The sequence below is a fragment of the Callospermophilus lateralis genome, chromosome 5, assembly GCF_048772815.1.
Source record: "Callospermophilus lateralis isolate mCalLat2 chromosome 5, mCalLat2.hap1, whole genome shotgun sequence".
Taxonomy (NCBI): Eukaryota; Metazoa; Chordata; class Mammalia; order Rodentia; family Sciuridae; genus Callospermophilus; species Callospermophilus lateralis.
In genome coordinates, this window is record NC_135309.1 from 5,244,546 (window position 1) to 5,261,988 (window position 17,443).

The 17,443-nt window shown below is 47.6% G+C and overlaps 2 protein-coding genes across 2 annotated transcripts; both read right to left on the reverse strand.

Moving 5' to 3' along the window:
- Positions 1-6,109: 6,109 nt before the first annotated feature.
- Positions 6,110-7,069, reverse strand: LOC143400126 (olfactory receptor 6F1-like). The gene has a single exon (XM_076857427.2). It carries the CDS (start codon positions 7,067-7,069, stop codon positions 6,110-6,112), a length of 960 nt encoding a protein of 319 aa, XP_076713542.2.
- Positions 7,070-14,025: 6,956 nt separating this feature from the next.
- Positions 14,026-14,949, reverse strand: LOC143400181 (olfactory receptor 1C1-like). Its single transcript, XM_076857499.2, has one exon. The coding sequence runs from the start codon at positions 14,947-14,949 to the stop codon at positions 14,026-14,028; it is 924 nt and encodes a 307-aa protein (XP_076713614.2).
- Positions 14,950-17,443: the final 2,494 nt, after the last annotated feature.

The following is a 17,443-nucleotide window of genomic DNA, read 5'->3' on the forward strand; positions in this document are numbered from 1 at the left end:
CTCTCCTGGTCCTTGCTTCAGATTTAAAGGCGTGTGCACCTCCTGGGCTTCACAAGCGCTAATCCATTCAACTGGCCAACAACAGTGAAGAGGGCTCTGTTTTCCCTGAGATGTCAGACTATTGGAATCCAAAGCCCTGCAAGGCCTGGGGCGTGTTCCAAGGCCACTGTCAGACCTAATGGGGCCCACATTGTGACTGCTCTGCCTCTGTGGGTTGCTTTAAATCTGACATGTTCTTTCCCCTCTTTCTCTTTTCCCCCTCCTGCTCCTTAGCCATGAAGGAGCAAGGTTGCATTCTTCCTGTCCTAGCACGAGTTAGCTATCCTTGAGCTCCCACACCACAGGAATGCAGTAATTCAGACATGGGACACTGCAAGAAGACCCAAAAACAGCCATCTCCCAAGTCTTCCAGTGAATTATGACCCCCTCATAGGGCACACCCAGAGTGCAGCTTTGAATCACCTCTTTGAAAGTCCCCTGTTCCCCCAATGGGCAGAATCAGAGCCTCTGGGACAGGAGTCCCCTGTGCTTCTCCTCTGCTGGCAAAGCAATAAAACTTTTTTTTTTTCCTCAAAACTCTGTCTTCATTATTGGATAGGTGTTGGGACAAAGACTGAGCTGTTAGTAACAAGAGTTTCCAGGAGTGAAAACACATAACAGAAACAGTGGCCTTGCTCTGACCCTCTTCAGCTGGACGACTCTCACTACCCTCTGACTGGTAGTGTTTCAAGACCCCAATTCAGGGACTGGTATGATCTGATTTAAATAATTCATACCAGGAGAAAGGGCTTAATTGCTTCTTTTTTCATTTTAAAATATTAATATAAACTGTACATTAAAACATTATTCATAAAAATAATTTAAATTTATGAAATACAAATAAGAAACTTATAATCTTAATTTCAATTATATTGGAAATTACATTGGATGCCATTAATTGTCAAAAGAACAATTAAAAAGCAAATGTTGTCAAGTAGACTTTAAAAAATGATCTAAGTAAACAATGTCTACAAAAAAATTCACTTTAAATATAATGGTATAAGTAGATAAAAGTAAAAGAATCAGCTGGGCACCTGGTGGATGCTTGAATCCCAGCTGCTTGGGAGGCTGAGGCAGTAGATGATGAGTTCAAAGCCAGACTCAGCAACAGTGAGACCCTGTCTCTAATTATAATACAAAATAGGGCTGGGGATATGGCTCAGTGGTTGAATGCCCCTGAGTTCAATCCCCAGTTCCAAAAAAAAAAAAGTAAAAGAATCAAAATATATTCTACACAAACACTAATCAAAGAAGTCGGGGGTGGCTGTTGATTTTTACCCTAAAGAAAACTACAAGAGTAAGAACAGGTGCTGCAATGATAGAACCATCAGCTCAGCAAGAGCCACCCCCAGCAGAGCTTCAGGACCCATGGAGCAAACTGACTGCCCCAGGGAGAGATGGACAGACCCGTAACCATGGCAACATGCTTACCCAAGCTCAGCCACAGCCAGAGCTGGCTGAGCGGGAACCAGCCAGCACAGAAGAGCTGGACAGCTCCAGGGGCCAGCTGCCTCCAAGAGGGCTGCCAAGGCCCCTCAGCCCCAGCAGAGGCCCCTTCCCAAAGTGCACAGAGTGTGAGCAGGACGGCCAGCTGTGCACCACACACAGACCAGGCAGGACATCTATGGCGGTTTTCTTTCTTCTTCTTGAGGCTGATTTTATTTTTGATTGACCTCTTGATACATAATGTTGCCGTGAATGAACATTTACCTTGAAAATATCTAATCTATTGCTACAAATTGTATACAAGGTGACCACTTCCTATGGGCAAATTATGCTTTTTGAGAAAAAAAGAAAGAAATTCTAGAAGAAAACATGTTGAAATCCTTTCAAATAATTGTATAAGAAAAGTATTTCCTCAAAATATAAGGTTCGTGATGTTCAGGATTGAAATATACAACTAAATGAAAAGTATTTTCCACAGGTTGATAAAAGCATATATTTAAAAGTCGCAAACAGGAAAATATTTGCAACTCAGCTCATAGTTTAAGGTTAGCATTTCTTAAAACCAGAACAAAATCCCTGATCCTGACAGGAATGAGTTGGTAGCACAACAGAAAAATGGGAAAAACAAACAAGACAGATTCTGTGGGTGTAGAATACCAGGATTTGGGATATTTATGTGAAATATCAAACTTATAGTCAAAGTACTAATTTAGCTCATCAAAATTGTTTTTTTGTTTTTTTTTTTTTTTGTTGTTGTTGTTGTTGTTTGCTTGCTTTGGGTTTTTACTTAACAGATTGACCAAATTCATCTTTTGGAAAGATCTTCTCTAAAGGAGCTGCACTGGTAGAATGGCTGTTGGAAATACAAAATTTTGAAATTCTCTTGGGGACAAAATTGAATTTATCTATTAAATATGTGAATTCATTTTACTTGGACCTTCATTTCCACTCCTGAGAATCACACACACACACACACACACACACACACACACACACACACACACATATATACACACACCTACATTCACATGCACACACATATAGACACAAATACACGCACATCTATATTCACATGCACACCCAAACATGGACACCCTCATCTACATTTACATGCACACACTACCACATAACATTATTTGTCTAGGACTTTTTTGAAATAGCAGAAATCAGAATCAGAAACCATCCAATAATAGAGAAATCTGCACAACAGGACATTTGATGGAACATAGGATGGCCAAAAAAAAAAAAAAGAGTCTCTCTTCACCCTGATACTGAACCCTCTTCAAGACATTTTATAATGAACTGAGATCCCAAGGGCATGCTGTGCATGCAATTCCAGGGTTTTAGGGGAAGGTTATGAATTCCTCTCTGTGTGCCTTCCCTTCCTTGGCTTCACATGAAAACCCCGGAGATCACGAGAGCACTTTAGACAGGGCAACAGGACAGGTGAAGAACTGAGATTGCTGAATATTCCCTTGGCTTCGCTTTGTGAACTTTTGATATAATTTATCATGAGAAGTAGGATCAGAGACTGTGTTTCAGTTCCACTCTCATATTGTCAGATGGAAAGGTGTGCAACTGACTGAGCAAGGTCTGAGTGGAAGGCCCCTGACTATAAGGCAGGTGAGCTGGCCCTCTGAGATTTTCTGGGAGGCCAGGGCTCCTTACCAGGAGGGCAGCCTGGGGGAGGGAGGGTCTGGGGAGAAGCGCAGCCCCAGTGCTGGGAGCAGGATCCTGCAGGAGGCCAGCAATGGGTGCAATGGCTGGGGGAGCCGTGGCAGGTGTGTGGTAATGGAGATCTTTAACTTTAGCAAAAGAAAGAACATGGAAAGAGGTGGCCAGGCCGGGCAGGGTTTCTAGGTCAGGGCCAGCACTAGGGCAAGACAAGGACACTGGTGTCTGCTAAGCAGGACAGAGGCAGCTCTGACTGACACTGCAAAACCCTCCCACTGGGTGTGACACAGAGGACAGTTTGGAACGTGTCCTAAGAGGAAGGAAGCAAGGCCCCTGAGGAGGATGCTGTGGCATTTGAAACGTGGACACAGCTTGATTCTGCTGTTATTGGTGGAGATAAACCCATGTCCGTTCATGAGGAAAGATACAGTGTGAAAACAGGATGACATTGGTGCTCACGGGCAGCCACGGAGCGGCACAGCCAGGGGAGCGCTGAGGGTCAGGATTGCCAACTTGAGCAGCTGCATGAGACGGTTTGTGGGGCAAAGAGGAGGTCACTTTGCCGCAGCCTGTGGCACAATTCAACCTCGAGGTAGCCGTCAGAGAGGCAGAGGCTCTACAAGGAAATCGAGTCCCTCAGAACATCAGAGATGCTGCAGCGCGAATTTCATGCCCACACTCTAAGTGGTATCAACTATTTTAGTAAATTCACACCACACAGCAATATACCACCAAAAAAGAGAAAGCTTTAAAAAGATTTCCTAAATTGAGAAGTTGCTTTAAATCTTAGGAGAGACGCCCCAGATGTGTTGCCATCCCAGTTGGTATCAATGTGTGAGTCGGGTCTAGACTTGGACAGCAGCCTGGAAGGGACTGTCCTCTCCGTGTGTCTCCTGCAAAAAGTTTCGTGAACTTCCTTCAGATGGACATAGAGTTTTATGATCTAAATATGATGGAATATTTTTGACTGTCATTAGACCCTGGGGACTTCTGTATCTGACCTGGGTTTGCATTTCCATTTTTTCTGCTATTCTGCCTTATGAGGGTCTCCAGAGGGTCTCCATCAGCACAGACTGACACTCCAGGAAGGTCCTCTCCAGTGCTTCCACCTAAGAAGTTGCCACCGTTGTTACTATCACCATGTTTGTCCCTCCCAGTGAACCCACACTTCCTGCCACACCTGAGTGTGCCCTGAGAGTCCCCAAAACAAAACACTGGGGTGAAAATGAAGGAGCTGCGGGTGGTGTGGGGTGTTCTTCCAAGTGTCTGAAGGTGCAGCCTGGAGCGCAGAGTGAGCCCCTTCTCCAGGCCACATGCAGCTCCGGGTTGACCCAGCCCAGAGCAGCCCCAGGGAGCCCCTAGGAATGGGGGAGCTGCCACGGAGGGAGTTCAGATACGGCCTGAGGCCATAACACAGGATATAGGAGGGTGTCCCTAGAGGTGGGCTGTCACCATGACAGGATGAGGACCTCGCCTTCTTCGGGTTTGCACACAACGCCAAACAGCTCCTCATCGTTGGGACAGTTTGCACATGGCTTTGAGGTTCTGGTGGAAGGCCAAGGTTTAGAGAAGATGTCGTGTGGCTCAAATTTCATGTTACCTGTAAAGGTCACCTTGGTGATAATTGCAAGATTGTTCACTGCTTCAAAAGTGAAAATTAACCAGGCATTCACCAAAGATTTTATCATAGCTCTCGTGGAATTCAGAGAATCTCATCATAGTCCTGTGCTACAAACTCTGGATTTTATTCCATTTTCTTGTCATTAAAAACACCTTGGTCAAGTAGTTTGTTCTAGTTTGCCCCTGGAGACTGGATGTGGTCCTGACCTCCTAGCCGGGCAGGTTTTCAGCCCAGAGGTCTAGGTGAGGTCGTGCCATCACTCGGCTTGCCCTGGCCACTGGGCCACCATGGCACTTACAGGGAGCAGGTGGAGGAAGCCTGACCTAGGGGGCTGGCTCGGGAGTTAAGGTCCGTCCCCTGCTGTCACCTGTGCTCCTGTGCTGCACTGATGGGAATGACAGGGCTTCCTCCTCACAGGAGAGGCCTGAGCAGCGGGGAACACCTGGAGCCCTTCATTCTTCTCTTTCAGAATCAGACTTCTTTTTGCTTAATTGGGTGTCTCCTTGCCTACGTTGTAGGAATCTGAAACAGTCATACCTCACCACCTAAGATATTCCATTCTCAGTTTCCAGATCTAATTTATTTATTTTTTTAACTTTTGAGTCATGGAATCCTTGCTAATTTTTGAAATACAGTTCATTTTTTTTCTTTTAATATTTATTTATTTATTTAATATTCTTTTCTTTTAATATTTATTTTTTAGTTGTAGGTGGACAGAATACCTTTATTTTATTTTTATGTGGTGCTGAGGGTGGAACCCAGTGCCTCACACGTGCTAGGCGAGTGTTCTACCTCTGAGCCACAACCCCCTCCCCATTTACTCATGGCTTTATGTTCCTCAGAAAAATTCTGACGGCCTAATTTTTCTAACAGAATTACTAACTGCATTATCATTGACAAGTCAACATCAATGCCTGAGAAGAACATTGACTCGGCATGTGTGTGTAGGAAATGTCCCTGAAGGGGACACATCTTTGAGGTACAAGGGACCAAGTATAGATCAGACCATCAGATCATTAGATGAAGGACCACTGCCCCCACTTAACAGAGATTTTGTGGCCCCCGGGGTCCCTGGAAAACTGCCGCTCGGCCAGCCTGTGGACGCATTAGGGCAGGAGCCTGAGTCAGGTACCTTCCCCGATCACAGCGCTGTCCTAAGGCACCACAGGCAGAGCAGACATGGAACGGTGTCCAGTGGAGTTCAAAACACAAGTACCATGCACGGGTGGCCACGTTAGGTGGTATCAACAGCAGACTATGGTTTTTAGTACTTACCATTTGCACATGAGTTTGAGTTTCCATTCTAAACTGCTTTTCTGTGTTGATATCTCAAAACTCCTGTCTGTTTCTGGTCAAGAGGAATCTCTTCTGTGCCAGAATTTTCCTGAACGCTTTCTTCACGTCTTTGTTTCTCAGGGTATATATGAGTGGGTTCACCAGCAGGGTGACCACGCAGTAGAACACGGAGATCACTTTGCCAATGGTGAAGTTGTACTTGGCTGGAGGGCGGACGTAGGCGAAGATGATGGTGCCGTAGTAGATGGTGACCACGGTGAGGTGGGAGGCACAGGTGGAGAAGGTCTTCTTCCGTGCCTCTAGGGAGGACAGCCTGAGGACGGTGGCCACAATGTTGCCGTACGAGGACATGGTGAGGAGGAAGGAGCTGAGAATCACCACAGAGCTGCAGGTGTAGCCCAAGGCCTCTGCCAAGAACGTGTCTGAGCAGGAAAGTTTAAAAATGGGGTCTGAGTCACAGAAGAAGTGGTTGATCTTCTGGGGGCCACAGAAGTTCAGGCGAGAGATGAGTATGGTAGGTAGGAGGGGGGCCGAGAAGCCCCCAACCCAAGACCCAGCTGCAAAGCGCAGGCAGAGCTGAAGGCTCATGAGAAGGGAGTAGTGGAGAGGGCTGCAGATGGCCACATACCGGTCGTAGGCCATCACCGCCAGCAAGATGCACTCAGTGGCCCCCATGAAGAAGAAGAAGTAGTACTGGACAATGCAGCCAGGGACAGAGATGGCCGCGCCCTTGGACAGGCAGGTGGCCAGCAGCTTAGGCACCGTGGCTGTGGTGTACCAGATCTCCAGGAAGGACAGGTTTCCTAGGAAAACGTACATGGGTGTCTGCAGCGTGGCCTCCACCAGGACGATGAAGATGATGAGGGTGTTTCCCACCAGGGAGAGCAGGTACACGGCCAGGAACAGCGCGAAAAGCGCGTGCTGCAGCCAGGGCGCTCCCGAGAACCCCAGCAGAAGGAACTCCCTCACCACTGTCCTGTTGGCCAGGTCCATGCCGCATCCTCTTGTTGGGAAGGAGTCGACCACACTCAGGACCTGGGAGACTTCACCTGGGCTGTCTGGCCGATCCTCAGGAAGAGCCTCCCATGGGGCAGTTCTGGTAATCCACGTTTTACAGATGAGGAAATGAGGGGGTCAGCTGTTTTCTTAGGGGTCTCCTCACCCTTCAGTGGCATGGTGGGTTGGAAACCAGGAAGGTGGCCCCAGGCCAGTCCAAACTTGTACATCAAAGGACTGATCCTGGCATGGCCCTGTCACTGGAAACTCACCTCCCAAGCACAGAGGGTGCCTGAGAGACCAAGATGGGGGCCTGCCCTTCGGGAAGGTGGAGTGCCCCCAGCTTCAGCCTGGGGACCTGTCATCTGATCCATCAGTCAAGGGCGGGCAGAGAGGGTGGTCTCCGTGAAACCAGCCTCAGAGCACAAAGCAGGGGTGGAGGGGACATGAGCGGAAGATGTTTGTTCACCGGCACTCTTCACCCCCCAAGTTCTGGCTCACTTTAGAATCCTTGCACCTGTTATTTGCATCTGTCAGAAATAGTCAAGCAAATAGATTCTTAAAGGGACCAGAAAGCTCTAGAGAAGTGAGGATTCCCAGAAGGTACACCCAGTTGTCTCAGTGCCAAAAATCCAGATGATGATATAAAGGAAAAAAATATCTGGGTAGTCAACCTAAAAATGTTCTCGTATGTGTAGAATGGGATGGAAGCGTTTATAAAGTCTGTGCAGAAACAACACAGGCATCTGTCTCCAGCATCATCGTGAAAACAACAGCTGAGTGCGACGTGCGGTCAGCTGGGTCCTGTCTGTCTACCTCCTGCTTTAGAACGTGGAGATTCTCAGTCACCAGAACCACAGGCTCCCCCAGGGCGTCCACATTTCTTGCAGTGCACAGGGGAAGAAGGGAGGGGAGCTTTCATTGACGGATCTTGGAAATTATTCGCTACAGAGTTAGAAGATCAAGTAATGTTACTGTGGTTGGGGATATCATTTCTAAAATTTTTTTTATTTGCTTTAATCAGTTATACATGACAGTAGAATGCATTTATGCACTTTGCTATACATAGATGGGATATGATTTCTCATTTTTCTGAGTGTACCTTGTTATAGGAACATATTGGTCATGCAGTCACACATATATATAAAGTAATGATGTCTGTTAGTCACCTAAAAATGCTGACATTTTTTTTCATATTTCTGTAACAAAATTTAAATTGTACTTCTTGCTACACCACAATCCAACAGCATTTGAAATGTCACACTGTCCCTCCCTTTTCCTAAGTCTTTTCCCTAGTCACCAAGTCCTGTGTACTGACAGGCAGGCTCCATGTTCCTCTGCTGCAGAAACTTAGAAAGTGAAGAGAGAAAATATCTTCTAAACCAAGCAATACTTTCATTAAAATAAAACTCAAGTGCAAAAAGCAACTCACACTTTATTAATTTGGTGGTTTTAATGCATAGCCTGCAGTCTTTGCTCCCACGTGGAGGAGGTCCTGCTAGGCCACAAGCATCACTGCTGGGCAGTTATGGGCCTGGCCCTTTCCTATGGGCTACTGGGGAGCGGGTGCACAGCTTTTCCCTGGGTACACTCACGTGCTGTTGTATTTTGCTCATTTTCAGAAATGTGATGTTGTTGGTCAAATAATCTTAGTCCTTCTTTTCAGCGAGGCCATGGCTCAAATCAAATGAACCCATTGTCTCATCGATGTAGCGGGGACCTCCTGGCGGCTGTGCTGTTCGCCGTCACACAGCATCTGTGTTACCAGTTAGCACCCCAGTCTTTGCTTGTCTTTCTCCCCTGTGGTCTGGGCTGGGGAGGGAAGGCCAGGGATCTCCCTGGGGGCTTCATTAGGACTTCTTAGCCTGGGAGAGCTGGGCTCAACTTTGGGACATCACAGGGGATCCCTGAGGACTTCGCTTTCGTGAGGGTCACAGTTGCTCTCCCAGGGACTGAGGGAGAGCAGAGGAGACCTTAGGGATGTCCCCAGGCCCCAGGCCACTGCAGCTGCCCTGCCGGTGGCACTCCCCTTAGAAACAGGACTGATGCAGCCCTCGCCCAGCGGGCCCTGGCTCCACGCCCAGCATTGCAAAGTGGATGGCAGGAGATGGAGCTGCTCTCTGGCCCCACAACGAGGTTGCAGCACCAGGCGCCCTGAACACACATACAAAGCCTCTGGCCACCAGGAAGTCTCCTTCACAAACACAGACCTAAAACACAAAGGGGCCCTCATCCTTCCATAACAGTGAATGAGCTTAGGGGGACAAGGCCTGCCACCAGGAGGTGGGCGTAGCAGTTGGCAGGGTTTGGGGGTGGGGGGAGCACCCTGGGTGTCAGGAGATGATATGGATGCATGCACAGCAAAAGGGGACCTGGAAAGAAGTATGATCTTGTTCAAGTCGATCCAAAAAAAGTGGTCTTTGACCTTCTTAATTTACTTTTTATTACATATTTAAAGGATCATTTATGGGGTAGAAAGTCATGATTTTTCTGAATACAAAAAATCAAACCAAACTAATGAAAATAGGCATTAATCTCAAACACTTAACACATTCTTGATGAGAACATTGGAAGTTCACTCTCAGCGATATGTAACACACAGTTCTTATTGTCAGCTGTACCACCATGGTGTGTAGTGACCTCAGAAAAGTCAGACTTCCTCCTGCCCAGCTGAGGCTGCCGTCCATTTCTGCCGTCCCCTCCTCCCAGGCCCCCACCCTGGCACATGGAAGCTGGCCTCTGCTCCTGGGAGGTGACCTTTTAGGGTCCACCTGTGAGTGAGAACCAGAGGCCTTTGGGTCTCTGCTTACCTCACTCGGCATGACATTCTCTGGCTCCATCAATGTCATCGCAAACTACAGAATTTCTCTTTCTTTGAAGCTGATTGATAGGAAAGCCCTGGTGTGAACAACCGCACCTTCCCTGGGACCCATCCATCTGTGGGCACTTAGGTTGGCTCGTTGGCATCTATGTGTAACACCACATCCCACGTGGCAGGCCAGCTGTCCCTCTGACATGCTGACTTCAACGTGTTTGGGTAAATACCAGACCTGAAATGGCTGGTCATAGAGTAAGTCTTTTTTTTTTTTTTTTTGAGGACTTTGTCTATCATTTTCCATAATCGCTGTAACAAATTGCATTCTCACTAGGGGCTCATTTTTTTCCACTTCCTTGCCAATACTTACTTTCCATCTTTTTGATTACAAACTTTTTCTTTCTTTCTTTTTTTTTTTTTTTTTGGTAGCGGGGATTGAACCCAGGGATACTTAACCACTGATCCATGTCTCCAACCCTTTTTATATTTATTTATAGACAAGCTCTCACTGAGTTGCTGAGGCTTGCTTCAAACTCACCATCCTCGTCTTAGCCTCCCATTGATAACAACTGTTTTAACAGGTCGGGGTGATGCCTCATTGTGGTCTAATCTGCATGTGCCCAATGATCAGCCCTTTTGGGCGTGTCTCCATGTCATGGCAAGAGTGCAGTAAATCACCAAGTTGACCTTAAAGCAGGAGGCGGAAACTTGCTTCACCATGTTTGTCCTTCCCAGTGAACCCACCCTGATTTGTCTGCATTGATTCTGTTCCCTGTGGCTTAATAGTTCCTTCCTAGTTCATTGCCCGCAGCTCTTGGGGAGCAGCTAAGGTTTTCTCTGAATGCAGTCATGTGCTCAGTGAGACCCTTTCACCTCCTCCTGTCTTGTTTGGGCCCTCTGAGGTCCCTTTCTGTGCCATTGCTCTGCTCCAGTGCCCTGCCAATGGGCGGTTTGGGGCGGTTGACCTGGGGGCTTTCCTTGCTCAAACTTGGTTCCGTACTGGCTGCAGGATCTCATGCTTACTGAGACATTTTTTACCTGAACGTCGTTACTGATCTTTTCATAATGACCCACCAGCATCCTGGGGGCTACAGGCTACTTGACCACAGTGAATGACCCTTTTGATGTGGGGTTGAGCTTGGGTTGCTAGGATTTTGCTAAGGATATTGCATGTACGCTCAGGAGGGGAATTGGCCTGATGTTCTTTAATAGATGACTCTCACAAACACAATACTGAGCAACAGAAACCAGGCAAAAAAAAAAAATGCCATCAGCAATATAATTTAGCTCTTGTACATGTCAAGATAGACTATGCCCGCAGTTGAGTAATGTGTCTTCCAGGACTTTGAATGAAAAGCATTTGTTTTGTGTGATTTGGCTGTGGTTATCCATAGTCTTCCCATTGTTGGAAGAACTGTAACTTTGCTCAGAACTAATAGAACAGAGGAGGACAGCCAGGGGGCTGGGAGGAGGAAATGCCCTGGGGCAGCAGACCTGACCCACACCAGCCCCACAGCCAGCTAGGCACTGCTGCCCCTCATCCGCCCACCCCAGGAGAGTCCAGGAGGGATGGCTATCAGCTGAGCCTGTGGCCTGCCCTGGGGACACAGGCAAGAAAAACTAGTGGAGCCAAATGCTTTTGCAATTAACTTTAATAAGATTCCTCATGGTGATTTCTAGTGGAAAGACATCTGAAGGTCTTATTTATGGAATGTGCATAGGCTACTATGCCTAGTTCTCCAGGTTGCTTATGTAACAAATTTAGAATCAGCAGATACACAACATGGCCTGCTGAAAGAGTTCAAGGACAACTGAGTGCTGTAACAGCCAGACCGTGGAGAGTTCTCCTCATTCACACATAAATCATCCTGTGCAATGCAATGACCTGCGTGGGATCAGGAGGCCTCACAGTTGCATCTGGCTCAGGGTGCGTCTGGACGTGGTAAATACAGCTTTGGGAGCTGCACAGATGGCCTCAAGCTTCACGTTTTGCCAGTGTCTTGCAGTCCTCTGCACGCTTTGAACTACTAGTAAAATGAAAACTGGCTAAATCTCCAGTTCTCAGGAGTCCAATTTACCACCTCAATGGGAAAGGAGGAATTTGCACTCCCCAGAAGTTTTGAAGGATGCAAAGGCACTATATCATGAAAACCAGGCTAATGACACTGGGTGGCATCTCCCTTTTGCTTCTTCTTTTCTTTGTTTCATCTTGGTGCCCATTTATCTCCCAGTATCTGCTGTGCTCTAAGGAGTCCCTGGTGTCTGGCCATGCTGCTCCCTCCACCAGAGGAACCACTGTCGTCTTCCTCCTTTCTACATACTCGTGCATTTCTTATTTTTTCCTTTTTCTTCAAGAACGTGTGAGATGAGCAGAAGCACATTTAGAGAGCGCTCCCTGTGAGTGGTGGCACCCCAGGTCCTCCGAGCCTCCTTCCTGGATTTGCTGAAGTCCACCCGCAGCCAGGTGGAAGTTGCAAAGTACTCTTGAAAGGAAGATGTGGAGTACCTTTACCATTTTAGTTGACTCTTGGATGTTTAGAAAAGAAAACCCTTAAATAATTACTCTGAGGTCCCTATTTTGGTTCAGGGAAGCTACTAAACATTCTGCGCTTTCCCATGGCTCTGTAATGGGTAATTCAAGGGCTCGAGGTGATGGAGAGAACATGCCATCTAAAGAACGCACAGGGATGGGGACAAGGGTGAGGATGGTGCTTGTACCTGCTGATAGATCCACCTTCATGACGATCTCACTCAGGGCAGGGCTGGCTTGAGTGACATCTGAAAGCCTGACACACATAATCTCCATTTTCAGAAGGGTCCCCTTTCTAAACCCATCATCCCAAATGATTTTCCATACCTAAAATCCTAGCAAAGCATTAAGTGAACTTCTGGACAGGTGACCTTTTAGGTATACAGATAGGAAGCCAGTCCCATGCTCATTAGGTAGAGCTGAAGCTATAAGCCACCTCCCCATACATTATTTATTTACTTACTGATTTGCCTTCATGAATCTACATTTTTATCCATATTGTAAGCTAGATAGGTATGTTAAAAGAGCTGAAGTTTATCTGCCAAATTGGTTGGTTTTTGTGTTGGTTTTTTTTTTTTTTTTTTGAAAAACATTTTTTTTTTCTTCAAAGGGATTTGAACTCTTGCATCTGTATTTGTTTTTCCTTGGGAAGGTGTGAATTTCTACTAGGTTTTAAAAGTGGGATGTGTGTGTTCACTTGAGCATTTACAGAGGCACAAAAGCAGACATTTTGATTCTGGAGAAGGACAGGTGACACTCCCAAAGGTGAACTGGAATGAGTGAGTCCCTAAGCACTAGGGATTGGAGCCATATCCTACATAGAGTTTATTCAACGGAATAACCGCTGATGTAATCACTTTTGCATATTGCATATTGATTTGCTATTAGCAAGACAGGATGGAACAAAACTCAGAGGTTTGGAGCAAGGCTTCCCTTGATGAGGTCCTGTTACCTCCGAAGGAGGACAGTCCATGACTCTTCCTCGGGAGTGGGCTGCACCAGGCACATCTGCAGAGAGCTCTGCCAGCTTCTGCCTGTTGGCAGGGAACGTGATTTGAGCAGAAGGTGATCTTCCTCTATGCCAGAAACAATTGGGCACACATGTGACAAGGACACGGTGGACAGAATGGGGACATTGAGGTGTGTCGAGAGAGAGCAAAGGGAAGGAGTGTTCCCTAGACAGGGAAGCATTCCCGAGAGCGCTTCAAGAGGAGCCCTGCTCCCACCACCCATGGGTCTGCACTGGAGCCCAGCCGCGGTGCAGTCTGAACCTCGGATGCTGCCCCAGCAGGACTTATTCTCATCTGGACAGCTTGAAGTTTGATCACACCTCGCTGCACTGAAATCAGGGACCTGGCATTCCCCACCTGCTTCTCCAGAACGCACTGTCCTCATCCTGACCATGGGTTTCCTGGGTCGCCCAGTGCTTGCTCAGGCAGAGTGTGAGGATACACACAAAGCACTGGACGCAGTTTCCAGTGTGAAGAGGCATAGGGCTGACTGTCTGCCCTGATGGCTGCTGCGGTGCCCACGTGGGACATGCCTGCCTTGGCCCCTTGCTCTGGCACTTGGATTTACCTCTGGGTCGTGGTCACCGTTGAGAGCAGTTCACATGCAGAGTGTCTTCTGCAGCGCTGCCTTCACATCCCTGCTCCTGAGGCTGTAGATGAAAGGGTTCAACATGGGGGTGACAGTTGTATACATGACAGCCGACAGGGCATCTCCCTGGGGCGTGTGCGAGGAGGTGGGGCTGAAGTAGACCGCAATGGCTGTGCCATAGAATAGCACAACCACTGACAGGTGGCAGCTGCAGGTGGAAAAGGCTCTCTGCCTCCCCTGAGTAGAGGTGACCTTCAGAATGGTGCAGAAGATGAGACCATACGATGTGAGGATGCAGGCAAGGGGTGTGAGAGCCAGCAGACTCCCCACCGTGAGAATGACCATGATGTTGAGGGACACGTCCGAGCAGGAGAGCTGCAGGAGAGGGTTGAGGTCACAGAAGAAATGGTGGATGACATTGGAGGCACAGAAGGACAGGCGTTCCATCAACATGGTGTGCAGGAGGGCATGAAGGCAGGTGACCACCCAGAGCCCTGCCACCAACCGCAGGCAGAGCTGAGGGCTCACTATGGTGGCATAGTGCAAAGGGTGGCAAATGGCCACGTATCTATCGTAGGCCATCACACAGAGAAGGAGGCTGTCCATGTTCACAAAAGAAATGAAGAAGAAGAGCTGGGCGAGGCAGCCTTCGCGGGAGATGGTCAGGGTGTCAGTCAGGAGGTTCACTACCATTTTGGGAACTGTTGTGGAAATAAAGCAAATGTCAACAAAGGCCAAATTACTAAGGAAGAAATACATGGGGGAATGGAGGCGGGGGTCACCGCCGATGGCCAGGATGATGAGCGCATTTCCCAGCACGGTGACCAAGTACATACAGAGAAAAAGCAGGGCCAAGATGTGCGGATGTGCTGAGGAGTCCGAGAGTCCCAGGAGGACAAATTCCCTGATGGCTGTTAGGTTTCCTCTTTCCATCTTCCCATTGAATCTAGAAGAAGAGAACATTTAATGGTGGAGCCCCACAGTATCCTCATGACGTGTGGGAAACTAAATGCCACCCTAAGCCTTGCTACCTCCGATGTTTGCCACTCATGTCTGTGTCTCTGGCATCATGTCTGCATACGCACAGAAATATCTTGCGACTCAGTCTCAACTGCTTTCAAGAAAGCATGGTTTCTTCCCCAATATTGGAAATGAACTGTGACTAATGCCGATTTTTAACTGGACCCGTTATTTTCATTTGCCAACAATAATCACATTGTCCATACCGACCTTATTAGAAAGTGGCTTATTTTGGCAGCCATGCTAGTTGCCCCGAGCAGATTTAGTTACTGTGGCTGAGCAGTGTCCCTGCTCATCTGATGTATCCCAACCAGGATGGCAGATGCCCTGTGCCAGCTTCTTCACTTGGGTGAGAATAAATGTTGGTCACTGGTGATCCCAGGCCCCCTCTCTGGCTTCTTTGCTCTCTGCTGGTCATTGCACAGTGCCTCTGCCAGGTATGCAGGCTCCCCTGACATCCCATGCCCTTTCAGGGGCTTTAGGCCCTTCAGCCCAGCACAGCCCTGTGCCCTGCTCTCCCTAGGAGATGTGATAGTGCTCCTGCCCTACAAGAATCCTTCACCAAGTGTCTTGCAGCCTCACAGTGTCTCTACTCTCCAAATGCTTACTATAATATGATGTAATTAATACCCGCATTTATTCTAAATATTATCAAGGTATAAGTTTTTATAACTATTGGCAAACAAGTAATTATCCATCCATTCACATGACCAGTGTCTTCCTTCAATAAATATGTCCCAAACACAGCCTACGGTCCACGTTCTGGGCACAATTCATTTAACACTGAATATTATTTTTTCTGACTGGAGTTGAATTATTGATTAAGTTATGTGTTCCAGAACGTTCTTCCTGACATTGGGGGCTTTTAATTTTTTTTCAAAACTTTATATTTTTAGTTTATATTGTTGTAAATCTAACTGGCTATTATGACCTTCAACAGGAAGTGTGGCTATAAAATCACAGTGGCTGGTGGGGACCTGCCATTTTTAGTGCGGGTGTTATTATTTCTCACAGTGTCCCTGAATCACCTAAGGCTTGTTTGTTATTGATTTTACATTTGGGATCCTAATGAACTTCTTTATAAAACATGTCTGGTGTGTACATATTGGAGACTCTTTCTAAGTCTCAGGAGGTTCTCCCAAATTCAGAACTTGTAACTGCTCCTTATGTTTTATAGGAATATTCACTGTCATCCTCCAGATGTGTGATATAGGAAGAAGACCTCTCCTTTCAAATACACAACCACGGAACAGGCCTCCTCTGAAGGCCCATTCAGGAGGCCTCCTTCTTCGCACCGAGCTCCTGTGCCAGGCAGTGTAACAAGCACCGGTAATGCCCTGCCACTAAATGGAACATGCATTTGCTCTTTACCCAGCCACCAGTCCCAGCTTACCCAGAGCTTCCGACCCGCACAGTTCCCTCCCTCTGATCCCTATAGCATCTAACTAACTTCTCTCTACCTCTTCACCCAAGCGCAGGTGAGTCGGGATGAGGTCTGTGTTGGGCGGGGTCACTGCACGCTGGGCAGGTGCCCACTCTGTAGTGAGGGGCTTTACTGGCTTCCTCTGCTACAGGACGACATCTCCTGCCCTTTCCCCATCCTGTGATCAGGCTGAATGCCCCTTTCGTGACCAGAATGGAAGCTCACCTTGTTTGCCTGATTCCCTGTGGCCGGTGACTTGCCGGAGGAAGAATCTGCACATAGTTGGTGACACACAGTGCTATCGAAACAGCGGAAGCCACATTCTGGAGCAGCACCTGACTGCACCAGCCTGAGGTTCTTGGAGAGAGTCCTACAGCGCCTCCCTCAGGGCACCTCCGTGAGCTCTAGGGTGGCTTCCTCAACCTGGGCTTAGCCCACTCTTCCACAGGAACCTTGACGGTGCCATTACAAAAGTCTGAGTGTCATGATTCTGGGACTCACATACTCAGGGTGACTCTGATGAGACAGAGAAGAGCTCCGAGTACGTACCCTTTTTGTCGGGAGGGGATCCACCTGTACGTTTTTATTCTCTCTGAAGGTCAGACCAAGAGAGCGGAGGTGGACTTGCACAGGGGTTCAGATCCTAAGAGGAGATTAACAAGGAGGAGAGGAACCGGAGGGACAGGGGCGCGCTCCTCTCTTCTGGGAATAGCAGTAATTTGTTTACCTGAGTGACTCAGAGGGACAGGCCATGATCAAGGCACACTTTGTCCCTTGAGCTCAGCACTGCAGAGGCCATGTGGAGTTCTAATTTCACCTCCTCACAGCTTTTCTCATGGTGATAGTTGTTTCTCTCTGTTTGGAAGAGAAGGCAAGCCTAGGGTCCAACAACAGAGCATGCTAGGAAAAGCTTTAAAATCTATGAAGTTTCTAAGACCAATTCTCCTTTTCTTCTACATAACATTAAAACAAAATGCTTTGTAC